Genomic DNA, 20,308 nt, shown 5'->3' with positions numbered 1-20,308 from the left:
CACAGTTTGAGTGATCAGGAAGATCTTATTATGAATAGCAGCTAAAAGGTGAATTAGGAAGAAACTAGTCATTTTTGTGACAGATGTTGAGTTCAGTTTGAGGTCCATTAAAGTGGAAGATGAGTCCTTGAAGATATTCTGTAGGTTGCTCTGTGTACCAAGTGGAATATCATTTTACTTCTTTAAATCTTTATTCAAGTGTGTTATATGTGTGCCTGTATGAGTTTATGTGCACCTTGTGTGTATAGGTACCTATCTTTGAAGGCCATAAGATGACATAAGATCCCCCAGAACTGGAGTTACACATGGTTGTGAGCCACCTGGTAAGAGTGAGTGCTGGGAACAGAACCTGGGTCCTCTGAAAGCACAGTTAGTCCCCCTGACCCCAGGAACAGAGAGGAGAGGATTGTCATAACTTCATGTATCAAGGACATAGAGTGAAATAGGAGCTTCAGTCTTCTGGTGAGCTGTCTATAACATACCAAAACCCAAAGCAAGAAAAAAAATGGAGAATAAGAAGCTCAGACAGTAATCATCATGATTCTTACAGAGGCATTAATGAACTATTTGTGCTACTAAGAAAAAAAAATGTGCTATACTGAAGAAAGCACCCACCAAAGATTTCACAATAGACTCAGGGGAATGGAGTAAATGATTAAAAAAATGGAATTCTCTCAGTTCTTTCCCAAGCACAGCACTTTAGCTTCTGTTTACAGAAGTAAAAGCACATCCCCAAAGTGGTTTAATATTTAAGCACTTCTGTATTTGTGTGTCTCCCTTCAGCAGAGGACGCTGCTTTGGTGGCACTGGCGAGATCCACCCACGATGATTTTCCCGGTGCTCATCTTGTTCTCGACTTTGCTGTGCCACATTGCTATTGCGGGACGGAGTGAGTACCTCTTGCCTTTGAGAGAATAGTATCTCTAACTCATGGATTTGTGTCAGAGACAAATAATGATGGCTCTCAAGTCAGAGTGCATGCTGGAGAGATGGCACTGGTACTTATTGTCCAGTATCACTGCTCTTAAAGCTCCTTGGCAGGATAGTCAGCACACTGACCTGTAACATGTAGAGAACAGAAAGGCCTCCTTCAAATCGTCATTGAGATCCGATGACATCTTGCACAGGAAGTATTTGATACGGAACTGGGCAGACCTATAATTTGTAGTGTGCTTTCCTTGTATGCTGGATGACCTTAAACATGTGAATTGAGATTTTCTTTTAAAAACCATCTGTCTTGTGTTCTGTTTCAGCCTGTCCCAAGCCAGATGACTTACCATTTGCCGTGGTTGTTCCATTAAAAACATTCTATGAACCAGGGGAGCAGATTGTCTACTCCTGCAAACCAGGCTATGTGTCCCGGGGAGGGATGAGACGATTTACCTGTCCTCTCACGGGAATGTGGCCCATCAACACCCTGAAATGTACACGTAAGTTTGAAACTTCTCTCTAGTTCTCTCCCCTCATTTGGGTTCTGGATATTTGGTGGGAAAATCTTAGTGTTCTCAGGGCTGGTGGGGGGTGTCACCCACACACACACACACCCACACACACACACACACACGCACACGCACACGCACACAGACACACACACCACTATTTAGAAAAGAGGACACCTAGGGAGGGAAGAGAGAGAGAGAGAGAGAGAGAGAGAGAGAGAGAGAGAAAGAGAGAGAGAGAGAGAGGAGAGAGAGAGAGCTGGGTTGACTGATTAGTGGAGAGGAAAGCATAACACAAGTTAAAAGACAAATAAAGAAATATTGACAGATGAACTATTGCCAAAGAGACTCATGGGTAAACAGAATTTGGGAAATGATCATATTTTTGGACTTTGCCTCAGAATGGAAGCATATTTAGTATTTACTGAGCTGAGTATAATTGTATACATATATTTACAATAAAATATAAACATGTTACACATTGTTAACATAAATTTCAGAACGCATTATTTTATCATAAATTGTTGTCTTCATTTATCCCTCAGAACATGGTTTATGATCATGGTAGCCTTTTTTTTTTTTTAAACATGGAGTCATGTATTCCAGTCTATTCTCAAACTTACTAGGTAGCTGAGGATGAACTTGAACTTCTGATCCTGCTGCCTCTGCCTCCTGAGTGCTGGGATTACAGATGTGAACCACCATGCCCAGCACTTAGCCTAGTTTTTATGGTAAAATATTAAGCAATCAACCAGATTGAATTTCTGGCAATCTTGTACAGTAGTAAAAATAGATAGGTGGAACAATCAGGGTTCTAATTATTTTGATTATATAGATATGACCTTTATCATAATCATATACATTCCTGCAAGTGATTCAAGTTTATTCTTTATCTTTATAAATCTATGTGGTGTTGTTGGAGGCACTAGGAATTAAATCTAGAGACTTGTACAGGCTAAGAATGTATGCCACCAAACTACGCTCCTAGCCCTTAAGCAAGATTTTAATGAAAAATCACTTTAAATCAGCAATAATTCTGATCATTAATGTCATTTTCAATGTATTTTCCACATGCTTTTTGCATCACTGTAGAGAGTATATATAATCTTGTTTTTCTATTTTTGTCAGCATATTATAAAAATTGACTGTCTCCATAACCTTTATAATCTTGTTTTATTGACTGCATAATAGTTCAAGTGGGGGTTTAATTTCTCTAATTAAAACAATCCCACCACAATGACCATTTAGACCGCTCAAATTCTGTTATAAAGACTATTTCAACACATGTATTATTTGTCTCATTTTGATTGCTTTCTTAGAATAGTTAGTAATAGCTATTGGATCAAGGATGGAATTGAGTTTACATATTTATACTTCAAGAGAAATTTATCAGTTTTTCTTTTTAAATCGCAGGCAGAGTGTGTCCTTTTGCTGGAATCTTAGAAAATGGAATTGTACACTATACATCTTTTGAATATCCGAACACCATCAACTTTACCTGTAACCCCGGGTAAGGACTCTAGTAAGGTGAAGCAGCTGGCAGACAGAGAACATTTTGGATTCTTTAGCTAAACATCACAATTGCTCTGTATTTTATGTTTAGCCTCTGGGTGGGACTTGCTGGAAACAAATACATGTTAGTCCTGCTCTTAACAAACACTGTGATGATGTTGAGGGTGGGGTAAGAAATGGAACATTACCTGGAACGCAAGAGGAAATCAGCACTCCAGCTTCTGTGCTCCTCACTGATGCCTTATCTGAAGAGACACAGTGAGATGAGTGAATCCGACTGATAATCCCTTCTCATCCCTGGGCAAGATCTTAACATATGATTAAAATATAATAGGAAGCAATTTGGATTTTAGCTAGGAGACTGATTGACTAATGTGGTAGTTGGTCTTTAGAAGGGATTTCTATGAAGAAGGTTCAGATGCAATGATACAGAACTTACTTTTTTTTTTTTTTTTTTTTTTAAAAAAAAGATTTTTGTCTTAGTCAATGTCCTATTGCTGTGAAGAGACACCATGAGTATGGCAACTCTTATAAAGGACAGCATTTAATTGGGTCTGGCTTACAGTTTCAGAGGTTTAGTACTTTACTGTGGGAAGCGTGGTAGCATGCAGGCAGACATGGTTCTGGAGAAGGAGCTGAGAGTTTTATATCCAGATCTGCAGGCAAGAGAGAGAGAGAGAGAGAGAGAGAGAGAGAGAGAGAGAGAGAGAGAGAGAGAGAGAGAGAGAGAGAGAGAGGAGAGACAGACAGAGAGACAGAGACAGACAGAGAGACAGAGACAGACAGAGAGAGAGAGACAGACAAAGACAGAAACAGAGACAGAGACAGAAAGATACTAGGTCTGGTTTGGGATTTTTTTTATTTTGTTTTTCAAAACAGGGTTTCTCTGCATTGCCCTATCTGTCCTGGAACTTGCTCTGTAGACCAGGCTGGCCTCAAACTCACAGAGATCTCCCTGTCTCTGCTTCCCAAGTGCTGGAATTAAAGGCATGCGCCACCACTGCCAGGCTGTGGTTTGGGTTTTTGAAACCTCAAAGCCCACCCCCAGTGACACACTTCATCCAACAAGGGCACATCCCCTAATCCTTTCAAACAGTGCACTCCCTGATGACTAAACATTCAGATGTATGAGCCTATGGGGGCCACTCTCATTCAAACACCACATATTTATAATTCTGTGTCTGTGTGTAGATATGCACACATGAGTGTGGGTCCCCACAGAGGTCACAAAAGGGAGTTACATGCTGGGGTTATCCGAAGAGGTCTGGAATTACAGGTGAGCTGTCCAACATAGCTGCTAGACCTCCAATTCTGGTTGTCTGCAAGGGCACCTTGCTCCTAACCATGTAGCCATCTCTCCAGCCCACATGCGCATTTAATGTAGTGCCACAACTTCATATGTGGTTTGTCATACAATTCATCTGTTTTACAAGAAACGACACCAATGTGACACTGTTGAGAACATGCTGCTTGTCCTAGTTAGGGTTTCTATTGCTGTAAAGAGATATCATGACCACAGCAACTCTTATAAAGGGAAAACATTTAATCAGATGGCTTACAGTTCAGAGGTTCAGTCCATTATCATCATGGTGGAACATGGCAGTGTGCAGGCAGCCATGATGCTCAAGAGGTAGCTGAGAGTTCTACATCTCAGAGGCAACAGGAAGTAAACTGAGACACTGGGCAGTATCTTGAGCACAGGAGACCTCAAAGCCTGCCCTCATAGTGAAACACTTCCTTCAGATAGGCCACACCCACTCCAACAAGGCCTAACCTCCTAATAGTGCCACTACTTTTGGGGGACATTTTCTTTCAAACCACCACACTTCTGTACACTGTGACAATTTTTTTTGAAGATCCTTGTTTGGGAATGGAGACTTGGAAATACCATTTGTGAAGGAAAAACATAGGACTTTGCACAGAAATGCCAAGTTTGTGGTGGGGCTGATTATAAATACTCATGAAATGATAGTGCTGTACTTGGATTGGCAAATGATGTCATGCATTGTTTAAACATATTCATGCCAGCAGTCCTGAGATAATGAACATTACAGCTCGTTTCATTGCATCATCCTGTAAAAGAGCTGGTTCTCAGCCTTATGTAGGGAACCAATAACTTGGCCGACTGGTTGGAATGAGAATTTAGGGGTATGACCTCCACACTCACCAACTACAGAAACCTGCAGTGATTTTTCTCTTTTTGCCTGAAGTTTGGGCTGGACCACTCCATGAGTCCTAAGAACAGAGACCCTTAGATAAACAGCACCATAAGATGGGAAAGAGGTCAATATATTGAAGAGTATAGTAGCTCAAGACTATAGTGGCAGCCAGTGGGGAAACTGAGGTGGGGGGTTCCTTGAGTGTTCTTGCTTGGCAATATAGTGAGACTCTGCCTCAAAATAAGTGAATAGGGTTAAGGGTGGGTGTCTCAGTGATAAAATGTTATTCGATTTTTAGATGGTCTTTTAATAAAAAACCCAGAGCCAGATATCAGGTTGGAAACTGAAAGATCAGAGAAGCAGAGCAGCCAGCCACTAGTTCTTACCTCTATGAAATCCTCAGCCTAAAGAGAGTTCCTGTTTCCTAACGCCTTATATACATTTCTCTGCCCAGACATCACTTCCTGGGATTAGAGGCATGTATGCTTCCCAATACTGGGACTAAAGATGTGTGCCACCACAGCCTGGCCCTGTTTCCAGTGTGGCCTTGAACTCACAGAGATCCAGATGGATCCCTCCTCCCGAGTGATAAGATTAAGGGTGTGTGCCACAACTGCCTGACCTCTATGTCTAATCTAGTAGCTGGCTCTGTCCTCTGATCCTCAGGCAAGCTTATTAGGGTACACAATATATCACCACAGTAAAACTTGTATTTTCTACATATAAGCCCTTGAATGCAATCCCTAGCATGGTTGTGATGCCCGGGAGATACTTTACTGGTTAATACATTACATTTCCCTCTTTTCAGGTTTTATCTGAATGGAACTAGCTCATCTAAGTGCAATGAGGAAGGAAAATGGAGCCCAGAGCTTCCTGTCTGCGTTCGTGAGTCTCTAGGCCCCACCTGAGAGTTAAGGGACAAGTTGGTTTGTCCAGAAATGTTCTGCTTTTAGTACTGCCAGCTCCACAGTCCAGAAATTCCTTGTTCTCAGAGACCCTCAGTCCTGGTTCAGTGAGATGGATGCTTGGTCTCTCATGGAGATGCTCAGCTTGGTATCATTGTATTCTAGAAGAGGCAACAACCTACTGTTAAGTGGCAGGCTAGAAGCATTTTAGTTAGGAATTCATATGAATCTGCTACCTGGTGGATCAGCACCCACTGCGTTTGTTAACTACAAAGCAAAGGCAAGGTCTGGCATTGATCTATCAGGGCCTGCTATAGTTTGGTTTGAAGGGCTTAGTTTTTTTTCTTTATGTCATGCTGGGGAGCCAACCCATGTGGACTAAGCAAGTTCTCTAGTCCTCAGGTACACCAGCAATCCTGGCAAGGAGAACTTCTGCCAGCAGTGGTTCTGAACATCTCTTCCTCGTTAGTGCACACTTCTTCATTTACTAATGCAATGATTTCTGCCCATCTGTGAACTGAGGATCCAGATACTGGATCTTGAGCCTATAAGGCTAAAGGAGGGAGCTCTGCTCCAAGGCACTGAGTCCACTGATAGGGATAAGGAAGGTCCCTTCACAGTAAGCCACCAAGCACCTTGTATCTTAAGAGTAAGGACCAGATGACTTACTCAAGTTATGCTCAATTAAGCAGTCAGGGGCAGCTCTGGACCTGTTTCTATAGAGACAAGTCTTCTTGGGTATCCTAGCTTGAGATTCAAAGTCTAATCTTTGACTAAGAGGCCCAGGCATCATAGCAGAGGATGTGATCCTTTAACTTTTCAGTGACACCCATCCTGGCAAATGAAAGTAGGAAAGTGACTCTAAATAAATCCTAACCAAATTAAAATCAAACCACAACAATGATTTAAAGATATATTGAGTTCTTTATCAACAGTGAGAGTCACCATGGTTCATATAAATAGTTTCCCTTTCTAAGCATCTTTATACCAGTTATGTAATTTCATCTCTCTTCTCCCCCCGCCCCCAGTTAAGAGCAGAAAAGCTATTTTAAATTCAATCTAATCTGAATGAACAACTCTCATGCTTGAATGTGCATACCAGTCACCAGGCATCTTGCTAACATGTAGATGCTGATTCAGGCATCCCAGCCTTTCTCAGGCTGCCCAGCAATTCCCTGACTACTAGTCCATGGAGCACTATTTGAGATAGGAGGACTGAAATAGGTCATGTTAAATAACATTTTCTTCAGCAGTGTCTTTATGTTGGTGTAGCTTTCCCTGAATTTGTTAAAACTCTATATTTATTAAGGCAGGATGATAAGCCACTGTCTTGTCTTGTGTCCTTGCATCAGAATGTGTCAGCCTCCATGTGTTCAGTCATTAAACACCAAAGCAGCAGGTGTTTAATAAAAACAAGCAAATTGTACTAGGGGCAGAACTCAGATGTCACAAATAACATGGCACCAAGTACTTCACAATAGTCTCTCAGCAATGTCTTACATACATTCTGATTTTCAGAAACATCTTTCAAGGTAGGCTTTAGGTCAAAGATGTATAGAATACTGGCTGCAAAAGTCAAATTAACTATGCCAAAACAAAAATATTGCTGCTGCAGTCTCTGCCTCCTCCTCTTCCTCCTCCTCCTCCTCCTCCTCCTCCTCATTCTTCTTTGGCACAGTATCTGACTGGTTGGCACATTTGATTTGACTTTTTCTTACTCGTCATCAACAAAGGGCTGTTTTTACCCTATTATCAAAGTTTGTTTCCTTAGCTTCATTCTCATATTTTCTTTCATTCTGAAAAGAGTGTGTTTTAAGTTTTAAGTTCTATTTATTTATTTGGCCTATGGGTAAAGGTTCAGAGACCATTTGTGAAAGTCAGTTTTCTCTTTCACTATGTGGGTCCTGTGGACTAAATTCCAATCATCAAATGTAGCATCAAATTATTTGTTTTTATACACAGAGACGTCTTGCCAGCCCAGAGTTTATTTATTCGTTTATTTATTTGAGACAATGTCTCACTATGTAAACCAGGCTGACTTCAAACTCAAATGTCCACCTCCCTTCAAAGAGTGCATTAAAAACCTCAATAATTTCATAGAGATAAGAGTGATCTCTCTTTGCAGCTTTGGCCTGCCCACCACCACCAGTTCCTAAGTCTGCAACCCTTAAGGCTCACAAGTCATTAGCTGGGAACACCTCGCTCTATGGGGACACAGAAGTCTTTGAGTGCTTGCCACAACATGCCATGTTTGGAAATGACACAATTACATGCACAGCCCATGGAAACTGGACTAAATTGCCAGAATGCAAGGGTAAGTGGTTAAGTCAAAATAACTAGAGTGGCATAGGAGCACATGTTTGAAAATGTTGAATATTCCAAATTCTCTTCCTTGATGAACTTTTAAAATTATTTTTTTTTGTTTTGTTTTAAGAAAGAGTCTCATGTATCTCTTGTGTCACTTTTCCTAGAAAGACATGGACAATATTTATTCAGCCCAGATCAGTCACCAATGATAGACCAAAGAAATGACACCACCCATATCTAGCATAGGGAACTAGGGAGTTTATTGGGGTACTTATCGGAGCAAAAGTGAGGGGTTACATGACTACTCCATGAGTAGCTCAAATGTAACTGCATCACTGGAAAGTTCAGCATGCATGGGTGATAACTTCAGAAAGCTGCATCCCTGGTCCTCTCTGCCCAGTTTACAGCTGTGCCAGTAGCAGGAGAGTTTTCTCTCGGCCAGCATCCGCTCCTGTTTCCACCACCTTTAGAGGGGCTGTGTGCATTCCTTTTGCTTCTTGGATCTTATGAACATCTCTCCCCCACTTTAGGAAGGGAAAGTTTCAATCCAGCAGAAAGTTCTATACAACAATAGCCCCAGGTTGATCTCAAACTCACTCTGTAGCTGAGACTGGTCTCAAACTCCTGATCCTCCTGCCTCCACGCCCCCCCCCAATGCTGAGATTATAGGTGTGCACCACCACACTGTATTTCTATTGAGCACCTACCATGTGTCGGGCAGTGTGTTTTGTACCAGGGATAACAGATGAATGAGTTCATCTTCTGACTTGCAGTGAATTGTGCAATTAATAGTCTAAGACTGACCGAGTGGTATTTCCATAGGTCAAGACCCTTGGCATAGGCTTTGTATCATGAGTGGAAGACAAAGGAAAGGCATGCTTTATAGGGTCACATCACTTGTAAAGCCAGAGGCATGAATGGACTTGTGTTTGGTGACAGCTGGACACCAGTGAGGCTGGGGAAAAGATGCCTGGATTAAGGGATAGAGGTTTTAAAAACTGGGCTATAGTCTGATTGATGGCTATGACTTTATAATCTATCTAAATTTAAGAATCATTGCAGCATCTTTTTAATCTGGTTTATTGATTGGAAAAAAAAGACTTTCCCCCTCTTCTTTCATACCCACTTTTTAGACCATAGAAATTTGTGACAAATAACACTTCATGATGAAAACTCAAAACCCAAAGAGATAGCAGGGCGTCGTTATTTACTTTCAAAACGTATTTCTTTCTTCTCTTTCCTTTTCTTTCTTTCTTCTTTAATATTCAGGGTTCCATAAGTATAAGAGAATTGGGACAGAATTAAGCACTGAGCACCTAGGAACTGCATTTCCCTCACAGGACTATCCAGTGATTCCATGGTGCAATGGAAGGAAGAATGTAGCCATTCTGCAGCAGCCAGACAACACTGTTAGTTACTAACATGTCTTATTGAATATACTTTGTAGAAGTAAAATGCCCCTTCCCCTCGAGGCCAGACAATGGGTTCGTGAATTATCCTGCAAAGCAGGTGCTTTATTATAAGGATAAAGCCACATTTGGTTGCCATGATACATATACACTGGATGGCCCAGAAGAAGTGGAGTGCACCAAGATGGGAAATTGGTCTGCTCTGCCAAGCTGTAAAGGTATGGAAATGTGGGTGAGGTCCTACAAAGTACTGAATTCATCCAGTGGATCACTCTTTTCTGCCATTTTCTTGTTCTATTTATATCCTACTTGTTACTCAGACTTGCTTCACAGCCATTGACATATAAAAGTCCTAAGGACTCAATAGTACTTGGAGAATTATCATGCTTAAGAAGGTTGCTTAGGATCTAGCTATAGGAAACAAACAGATTCTCTGAAGTATTGGTAATATGGTGGGAGACCATGGTTTCTGCCTGTATTTATTTTTAAATCTTCTCATAAGTACCCTTTAAAAATATTTATTTTGCATTTTTTAAATTTGTGTGCATTTCTGTGGAGGTGAGGTATGTGCACATGTGCACATGTGTACAGGTGCTCACAGAGACCAGGTGTTGGGTTCTCCAAAGCTGGAGTTAGAGGCAGTTGTGAGCCACCTGATGCCAAGTACTAGAACCTGAACTCTGGTCTTCTGTAAGAGTAGTGTGTGTTCTTAACCATTGAGCCATCTTTGCAGCCCAAGCATCCCCCAGCCCCCTTTGGGCTCTTATTTTGTCGAGGTTCTCTTTGTCACAAAGATCAATCACACATTTAAGCTAGTTCAAGGAAATGGTGGCTTGTTATATTAAAAAAAAGAAATATGCAAATGAGGAACTGAGATACAACATGCCAGTGTCCTCTCCTGCCTCAGTGTCCCTCTCTTGTTTGAACTTGGCTTGATTCTACAACAGGTAAAGCATCCATCACCAGCTGGCATCCTTTCCCTGAGATGCCATTTTTTTTTTTGAGTTGGGCATCTGTCCTTAATCCAGTCCATGCCATGATTTGCATAAGGCAATGACTATGCAAAGAACAACCACATAGCCCTCTATCTCCTGCCTAAGCTGGACTGTTTAAACAGAAAAGGAAAGTAGGCACAAAACCAAAATGATGAATAGCTAGTGTTATAGTTTGGAATCTCTTAGAAGCAGAGTCTGGGACAGGTCTTCAAGTGCAATTGATTTATGAAGCCAGTATCCCAGAAGATATCAGGCCAGGGAAGCTAAGGTAAGCATTGGTTCTCAAGCTTTGTTGTGCATCAGAGTCCCCTAGGGATGTGTGTGTGTGTGTGTGTGTGTGTGTGTGTGTGTGTGTGTGTGTGTGTGTGTGTGAGAGAGAGAGAGAGAGAGAGAGAGAGAGAGAGAGAGAGAGAGAGAGAGAGATCAATGTTAGGTTTCTTCCTCACTCAGTCCATATCCCACTTTTTGAGACAGTATTGCTCACTGAACCTGGAGTCTGGGTGGCTGGCAGAGAGCTCCAGCATATTGTCTGTCTGCTTCTCCAGACCTCCCCTCTCACCCTAGTTTTCATGTAGGTACTTGCTGGGGTTCTGAACTCAGGTCCTTACACTTCTACAATAACCACTTTACTGACTGAACCATGTCTACAGCCCTGAATGACTAGTTTTTACACAGATTTCTGGGCTCCATCCTCAGAGTTTCTGATGGTGTGGATCTGGGACAGGACCTTTCATTTTGACCGAGTTCCTTCTTTTTTTAAAAAAAAATATTTATTTAAGATATGGTGTCAACAGCCTGAACAAGACCTGAACAAGGATGACAGCAAGTCACAGAAGTGGGAAATCTCCCAGGGACTCAACACTAGACTAAGAACTACAGGCAACTAAGGAGTGCTGAAAGTGAGGGGAAGAGTCCTTCTTCCCCAGGGAAGAGCCCCACCCCCCACCCCAGTCGGCTATCCAATACCGAGTGGTCAGCTCTGAAGTTATATACATACAAGTAACATCATATGGACTGAGCAGGTTGTATTTATATATTTAGGAATACATATATACATATATGTAAAACAAAGAGGTTGAAAACAATTTTTTTTTTAAGTTTTTTGTATTGTGTATGTCTGTTCCTGTGTGCATACACACATACCATGACCCACATGTGGTCAGTCTACAACATTCTGGAGTTGATTCTTCTCTTCTGCTATGTGGTCAAGGGCACTGAGCTCCGCTCATCAAGCTTGGTGGCAAGTGCCTTTATCCACTGAGCCTCTTGCTGGCCCTGAAACAAACTCTTGATCAGGAGCCATTTGTGAGCTGTCAGCAGCTTTCACCTGTAGCAGCTGACTGATGGATGTATCAGCTCCATAAATGAGATCTGAGTGTAGACCGGCTCAGGCTTACATCCCGTTCTCTTCCATGGGAGCCAGGAAGCTGCTGCGTCTTTGACCTTATGCCATTACTGAAGGGCAGAAACGTTGACAGGGAACATCTATCATCAATCAAACTGACATTGTACATCACACATTTTTTAGAACCCTCTTGTCTTGGCCTGTTTATCTCAGTTGTGTTCATCTACTGAGTCACAAGTTTACAGTCTTTCTTTAAAAATGGTATTACGTATTTGTTATTTTGTGCACGTGTGTGTATGTATGTGGGCTCACACACATCATAGTGCCTGTGTGGAGGTCAGAGGACAACTTGCTAAAGTTAGTTTTCTCCTTTCACTACGTGGGTCTTGTGGATTAAACTCAGGTCATGAGTCTTGGTGGCAGGTGCCTTCACCCACTCAGCCATCTTCCTGAACATAAGTAATCACTATTCTCTTTAACAAAGAGTCTTGACTACAGACATCTTCCCTTTCAGCATCTTGCAAAATATCTATTAAGAAAGCCACAGTGTTGTATCAAGGAATGAGAGTGAAGATCCAGGATCAATTTAAGGACGGAATGAAGCATGGTGACAAGGTTTCTTTCTTCTGCAAAAATAAGGAGAAGAAATGTAGCTACACTGAGGAGGCAAACTGCATTGATGGCACCCTCGAAATCCCCAAATGTTTCAAGGGTAAGGTTTCCATGGGCTGCTGTTGACTTGGAACTTCCACTTGGCTCTTGCTATCACCCGCGTTTATGCTATAGAGTGACTCTGAGAAGCTAAATTGATTTGGCTACTGGGTTTTCTTAAAAGATGCGTGATGGGGAAAAATCAGATAACGCGGAGAGCTGCTTATAGTTTCTTGGCTTACATACACATTTTGCTTTCCAGTGTTTTTCATTAAACCTCGAGGTTGTAGTTTTCCTTGCTGACTGTTGAGGTGAATTAAACCATATTCTGTGATTCCAAGTTTAGTGTGAAAATGAACAGAGTCAAATATTGAATGATACTGTCATTTACTTCTTTATTCCATATTTTAGAGAAGTAATGATAGTGATGGTAATTAGTCTACAGATCCAGTATTATTTTTCTTGCCTTCAGAAATGTGTAATTTAAAAAGAATTCTTTAGAGCAAAGTTTAATTAGAACAAAGTATTTTGAGAAAGATGCTAGTCTGTGTGTGAGACTCAGAAGTGGACACTGGTCAGCGTGGAGAACTAAATGATAACCTAGGTTTCAGATATAGAACTTATGTAGTCGTTATTGCTAGGAATGAAAAGCCAAGAGAGGCTGAAGTTACCATTGACTCTAGGTTTATAAATGCTCCAAATATACTGATAACCATGTATTGACAGCTGAGAAGACAGTTGAGAATAGATGTAACTGGGGTGGAGGAGCTGAGAATTTATCACCCAGAGAGAGAAGGAAGGCATAAATGATTAATAAGATGTACCTCATAAGGTTGGTTCAATTGATAGAAGTTTTTTTATTTTTGTGTGTCTATGTATGAGAGAGAGAGAGAGAGAGAGAGAGAGAGAGAGAGAGAGAGAGAGAGAGAGAAAGTATGTGTGTGTACGCATGTGCATGTTTTATATGTGTGAAGGTACATATGCTTGTGCTTAGATGTGGAGGCTAGTGAAAGATGTCAGGGGCTCTATTCTATCCTTCTCTGCCTTATTCCTTTTAGACAGGGTCTCTCACTCAATCTGGAGCTAGGTTGGGGGTCAGCAAGTCCTGATAATCTGTCTCCAGCCCTCACAAAACTGGTGTTACAGGCATTTGTGTGTGGCCATGCCTAGCCTTTTACATGGGTGCTGGGATCTGAACTCAGGTTCCCACACTTATGTAGCAAGCACTTACCCACTGAGCCATCATGCAACCCTAATTAATAGAAATAATATGCATGGCATAGGATAAGTGCTCAATCATGATATTACAATTACAAATAGTTAGAACTCGACTGAATAAGTTATTATTGCCCCAAAGATAGAAAAACCTGTGCTGGGGAGCTTGTCCAGTTGGTAAAGTGCCTGCTGTTGCACGAGTATGAGGGCCTGAGTTTGATGCCCAGAACCCAGCTGGGCTGGGTAGCAAGCCTATGACCCTGGGGCTGAATAGAAGAGCCAGGAGGTAAAGAGTAGATATCTGGAACTCACTGTTTAGCCAGGGTCTCTCTAAGGTGAGAGACCCTGTAGTGGACAGTGATAGAGGTAAAACCCAACGTTGAGGTCTGGTCTCCACACTCATGTGCACATACACAAAAATAAAATACAATAAAAGACAGAACTATAGTGAGATGTTCAATATAAAATTGATAAAGTGCAATGGACTTAGTCAAATCAGTAGAGAAACTACTGGGAGGAGTTAATTTAAAAGTCAGGATTTCATTGCTGTACTGTTTTCAGTCTGATTTTCCTTATGGTCTTCAGACAGAAGCAACACTCTTGATGCCATAGAGAATAAATAAGATGTGGATATGATGTGTTCCCCTTTTAATCTTGTCAGAGTTATATAAACTTTCATCTTTTTCTTCTTGGAAATGAATGACTTATCCTTGCTCATTTTTTTCTCTCCCATCACTGAGACCTCACACTAAATGATTTTATTCCTAGAATTAAATTTATTCAACACCCATGTAGGATGTATTTGCCTTGGCTGAGCTATTTAGAAATTTAAGAAATGATTATCTCTCTTGTTCATCTTCTCCCCTTCTCCAACAGAGCACAGTTCTCTGGCTTTCTGGAAAACGGATGCTTGGGATGTGAAGCCGTGCTGAAGTCAATTTCAGAATCAAAATTGATGTCACATTTGTATTTCTGCTTGTCCAAGGACTCCAACTGAAATAGCAAAATAAAGTTACTGAATTGCCTCAGTCATTACAGTGTGATTCTGTATGGCACCATGGTTTTAGTGTTAAGAGATCCAAATACCTGAAACATCCTTGGTTCCTGGCTGTGAAGGAGCAAGCATAGCAAACAGCAGAGCAGCCTGTCCTAATATAAGACATTTTTATAGATGGGTTCATAAACCTCTAAGCCAGTATCATCTATCTACTCATGAAAAAAAACTTCTATGTCCCACAATTCCTGAGGATGACTTCAAAATCTAGATTGATGTAATTCCTGGGTCATTCTTATGCTTTCTTGAGTTTGAGAACCATGACAACAAAGGGATAAGCACTAACTTCCAGGTCCACAGAACTGGACTGGAATCCTTGATACTTTGTTTACATGATGCTAAAAGATCTTTCCTTACCCATTATCAGCCCAACATCTGGCTTTGGCATCACTCCTCTGGGTATGTCATACTCCTTTGCCCTTCTCTTTTTCTGTTGTATCCGTTGGCCAAACTCACTCAAGACTCTCCTTCCCTTCCATATGCCTTCACCTAAGATGAGTGTTGCTGGAAGCAATGCAATCATCACAATCATGCTGATAGATCCCAGTGTAAATCCATGAATGCAACAGATGGTGGCCCTCCAGTTCTGTCCAACACTCCCACTATCTGTCATTGGTCTGCTCACACTTCTACTTGCTACAGGGGTTATTTATTTATTGGGTTTTCCTGCTGTGACTTGAATAAGCAGAGGCCTCATACTCCTGCTGGTGTGCACAGAGCCATGCATCCATGGCCCAAGGGGACCTATCTACTTCTCAAGGTGGTAGCAGAACTTAGTATCACCCACATGGCACTGTTTTTCCTCACATGTTGAATGAAAGAGCTACAAGGAAACAGAGCTTGCACCAAGATTCCAGAGAAAAGTCAGCAAGGCCAGGCAATGGGTAGTAGGATAATATTTCCTGCAGGGATGCCCTCGGGAGTCAGTGTTGAATCTGTGAAGATGTAAGCTAGGCTTAAGTCTCTTGGGATGTTGGAGATGCTAGGAACATGGGCTTTCTGCTGAGAAAAGTAGCATGTACCAAGTTGAGCCTACCCAAGAGAGAAGTCATACTTGTTGCAAATGTCATGGCCACAGGTGAGGGGATGCCCAAGCCTGTTGGAGCTCAGATGATACCACCACAGGCTGTGGATCCTGGTCAACACAGTTTCAGAATTTAACATTCCTTTACTGGGTTAACCTGCTGTGATGTGAACCAGCTGGATTATGGTCTTCTTCTGGACCCGTCTGTAGATGTAATTCTGAATAGTTTTATTAAATAAGAAACACAGAACCAAATGCAGAGTAAAGCCCCAGAGGTCAGAGAGCAGTAGCTAATAGCTGAGACCAAGATCGACTTCTTATCACCCACTGCTGCTGCCATCCTTCCCTTGAGAAAGAGACCTACTTCCTGTGTGTCTGTCTTTTTATTGACTTTCTCTTCTGCCTTCTCATTGGTTGTAAATCCAACCACATGACCTCCTCATCACTGCCTGTCTATACAGACCTCCAGGTCTCTATGGTTGGTATTAAAGGCATGTGTCTCCATGCTGGCTGGATCCTTGAACACACAGAGATCTGCCTGTCATGTGATCGGGATTAAGGGCATGTGCTACCTACCACTGCCAGACTTCTGCTAAATGGCTTGTTATTAGATCCAGACAGATCCCTGCCTCTCAACTGATAGGATTAAAGTCATGTGCTAACGTTGCATGACTTTTGTGTTTACTTATAATGGTCAGCTTTTCCTCTAATCTCCAGGCAAGCTTTATTTATTAGAGCACAAATAAAATATCACCACACACATCCATCATGTGTGGAGGTCACAGTGGCAGGATCATGATATAGCTGGTCATATGACATGTGACATCCCTAATCAAGAGAAGAGAGAAATGAACCCATGTAGCTTTGTTCACTTGTTTGCTTGTACTCAGTTTAATACCTCTACTCTTCCACAGTTCAGGACCCCCTGTCTAGGGAATGGTGCCACCTACAATGGACTGGGTCTTCCCACGCTGATTAACTTAAATAAGACAATCCCCACAGGCATATTCACAGGCCATCCCAATGTAGACATCAGTCATGGAGACTCTTCCAGGTGCTTCTAGGTCGTGTCATGTTAACAATTAGAGCTGACCTCTCAGTGCTAGGGAGGTCATTTTGGAGCAGGGTACTCTGTAGCTCCATATTTTCAGGTACTTTCTTTTTGTAAATAAAAGATCTTCAAGTAAATTCTCAGTTTTACATCCTGTAGGCCATCAGTGGGTAGAGTCTTGCCTTTAAGTCACCATGGCTATTGTCCTGGCACAAAGTGCAGTTTTTTAATTTCATTTTTATTCTCATGATATATGTTTATTCATTATCTTTAACCTTTCGTCATGTGACTTTGCTAAGTTCATATAGTTATAATATCTCTTGGCTCAGCATGCAAAAGCATTTGCTACCAAGCCTGACAACTGGAGTTTGATCCCTGGGACCTCCATGTGGTGAAGGGAGAGAGCTAGCTCCCAAAAGTTGTCCTTTGACCTCTACATATAAATGAACACACACACACACACACACACACACACACACACACACAAAGAGAGAAAATTAATAAGATTTTCTGTGTGTTATTGCTGCCTCCTAGTGGCATTTATTGGGTGTATTAGTTGTCTAAAGAATTTGATAGACTGAATATATAATATATATACACATATGTGCATATATACAAATCTCTCTCCAATAATGATGATGTTGATGATGATGAAGATGATGATAATGGGATTTATTAGACTAGCTTACAGGCTGTATCTGGGTAGTCCAACAATGGCTGTCTTATGATGTAAAGACCAAGAATTTGGTAGTTGTTCAGTACAGGAGGCTGGATGACTCAGTGGTCCCTCTCTGGTGCTGGAGTCCTAGAGGATTCGTGGAGAGCTGATGGTTTTCAGTCTACACTGGACTCCTGAAGAAATAGGTTCTAATACAGGCAAAGGAATGCCTCAGTAACAGGATAGGTGAACTTGCCAGTGAGAATGAGGGCAAAGGTGAAAAGCAGTTTCCTTCTTACAGATTGAGGGTGGGCCTTCCTGCTTCAAATGCTGGGATTAAGAAAAGCCTTCACAGGCATGCCCAGCAGCATGGGTTTTCATTGACTGCAGATACAGTCAAGTTAGCAGCCAAGATTAGCCATCATATTGGGTCTCAAAATGTTCACAAAAGACTTGGGGAAGACTAGAAATAGAAATGTCCTCGTGTCAGGTGCTGGACAATTTTCCAAATGCACCATCTCCATTTTGCCAATTGTTCTATAAGGAAGCTAAAGAAGTTATGTAACTTGGATTTCTGCCACAAATCACGAAGGAGCCCCAGGACCCAGATACCTAGACTCCAGAGCGTTGGCCTTTGTACTTTGGCTACACTTCTAGTTAAGTTCTGATTTTCCCCAGTGGCTTCCTGAAAATAACCATGCTCAAAAGCTGGGATTTTATAGCTTAGTGCCACAGTGGTTTGCATGAAAAAAATCATTGAATAGAGGAGACTGGAACATCCTGCTAACTGATGGTTTCTTTATTCTGATACTAGCCAGGGTGACATATAGACTTTTGGTGTGTGTGTGGGAAAGGGAAGGGTTAGAGCCAGGTTTCTTCAATTAATAACCCTTAGCATGAGTTTCTCTAAGAAGTTGGGCTGGACAGCTTACTAAGTAGAAATGGAATGATGAATATTGCTTAGTTCTGGCTTAAGGAATCCAGAGTCACCATACTAAAGGCAGTGACCTTTTCAATTTTTATTAATGAAGAAAAGAAAATAAGCCTTTTCCTCTCTGCTCTCTTTAAATTGCATCGATTTGTGGTGTAATTTATACTTTTGTGGTCTCTAAATAGAAAGTTCTGAATCACTTCCCATCCAATTTAAGGAATTTACTGGTTATGGGTCTGTTCTGATATTTATCTCTAATATGTTTATATAAGACAACAGAGGAATGATTCTTAGTATTTATAAATTGCTTCCAATCTAGATAGTTAAGTCATTCAAGATTTCAGTCGAATGATATTTTAATAATAGAAAGTGGTGGAATAAGCAAGATGTCTCAGTAGGCAAAGATGCCTGCTACCAAGCCTAATGACCTGAGTTTGACCCTTCAGACCAAGTGACTCCCATAAATTGTTCTTTGACTGCAATGGCATGTACACACACACACACACACATACACACACACACACACGATTAAAAAAAAGTAAAAAAAAGTAAATCATGAATAAAATTTGACTGCACAAACTATCAGCTTTACACAAAAGTGTACAGAGCCATTGCTAGTTAATTCTTTTTTAAAAATGTGCAAGATCTTTGTCAGTCTATCTGTCTTAGTTATTGTTTTACTGCTGTGAAGAGACACCATGACCAAGGCAACTCTTATGAAAGACAGCATTTAATTTGGGGCTGGCTTACAGTTTCAGAGGGTTAGCTCATCATCATCATGGTGGGGTGTGTGGCTCATGCCACTGGGGTAGTAGCTGAGAGCTTTCAGTTCTGAACTACTGGCAGCAGGTAGAGAGAGAGGCTAAGCCTGGCAATGTGGGCTTGTGAAACCTCAAAGACCACCCCCCAGTAACACACCTCCCTCCTCCAAAGAGAACACACCTCCTAGTTCTTCCTACAGTCCACCACCTGGGAACCACACATTCAAATATATGAGCCAATGGGGTCATTCTCATTCAAACCACCACTGTCTCGTGTCAAATTCCTCAAAAATGAGCAAAGAGCAAAAGAGAGTCTACCATGGAAGACTAAAAGGGGCTAATAAGAAGCATTAACATTTTCAAAGAGTAGAAATGCAAATTAAAAAGTCATACTTTTTTTAAAAGATACAAATTGCACAGATCCAAAAAGCTGTTGATGTGACTCTGACCGTCTCCTAGATTGCTGTGTGCCTTACAGATTTGCAAAGTAAGTCTGGAGTAATTTGGGGGAAATGCCTTAATGATTTCTTATGTCCACTGAAAATCTCTTATATAGGCTGGAAAAATGGCTAAGTCAATACAGTGCATGCCCTGAAAACACAAGGACTGGAGTTCGATCCCCACTATCCACAGAAAAGCCAGGTGCAGGAGCTTATAACCCTGGTACTGGGGGTGGTGGGGGTGGGCAGGAGTAGACAGCACCCTGGGGCTGGCTGACAATCTCATCAAATCTACAGGCTCCAGATTCAGCGAGAGACTGTCTCAAAAACTCAGGTGAGGAGGGTACCTGTCATTGACTTCTGGCACACAAACATATACATATGTGTACCTACACATACATGAAATAAATCTCTCATATGGAGGTAACTGGGTAACTGGGTAACTGAGACTT

The 20,308-nt window shown here is 41.5% G+C and overlaps 1 protein-coding gene across 2 annotated transcripts in view; it reads left to right on the top strand.

Annotated features, from left to right (window-relative positions):
- Positions 1-14,969, top strand: part of Apoh (apolipoprotein H) — a 30,078-nt gene extending 15,109 nt beyond the window's left edge. Inside the window, exons 2-9 of one of the 2 annotated variants that reach the window (XM_028865239.2) lie at positions 784-889; positions 1,254-1,430; positions 2,853-2,949; positions 5,919-5,995; positions 8,141-8,329; positions 9,770-9,949; positions 12,586-12,783; positions 14,814-14,969. In XM_028865239.2, coding sequence (XP_028721072.1) covers positions 826-889; positions 1,254-1,430; positions 2,853-2,949; positions 5,919-5,995; positions 8,141-8,329; positions 9,770-9,949; positions 12,586-12,783; positions 14,814-14,869 — 1,038 coding nt within the window. In that variant the 5' untranslated portion in view covers positions 784-825 and the 3' untranslated portion in view covers positions 14,870-14,969. The remainder of the gene's footprint in view (positions 1-783; positions 890-1,253; positions 1,431-2,852; positions 2,950-5,918; positions 5,996-8,140; positions 8,330-9,769; positions 9,950-12,585; positions 12,784-14,813) is intronic. The other variant, XM_037200832.1, reaches the window with a different exon arrangement.
- The last annotated feature ends 5,339 nt before the right edge of the window (positions 14,970-20,308 follow it).

The sequence above is a fragment of the Peromyscus leucopus genome, chromosome 8b (assembly GCF_004664715.2).
Source record: "Peromyscus leucopus breed LL Stock chromosome 8b, UCI_PerLeu_2.1, whole genome shotgun sequence".
In the NCBI taxonomy this organism is placed as follows: Eukaryota; Metazoa; Chordata; class Mammalia; order Rodentia; family Cricetidae; genus Peromyscus; species Peromyscus leucopus.
Note: the sequence above shows the minus strand (reverse complement) of the source record. Positions and strands in the feature narration are given on the sequence as shown.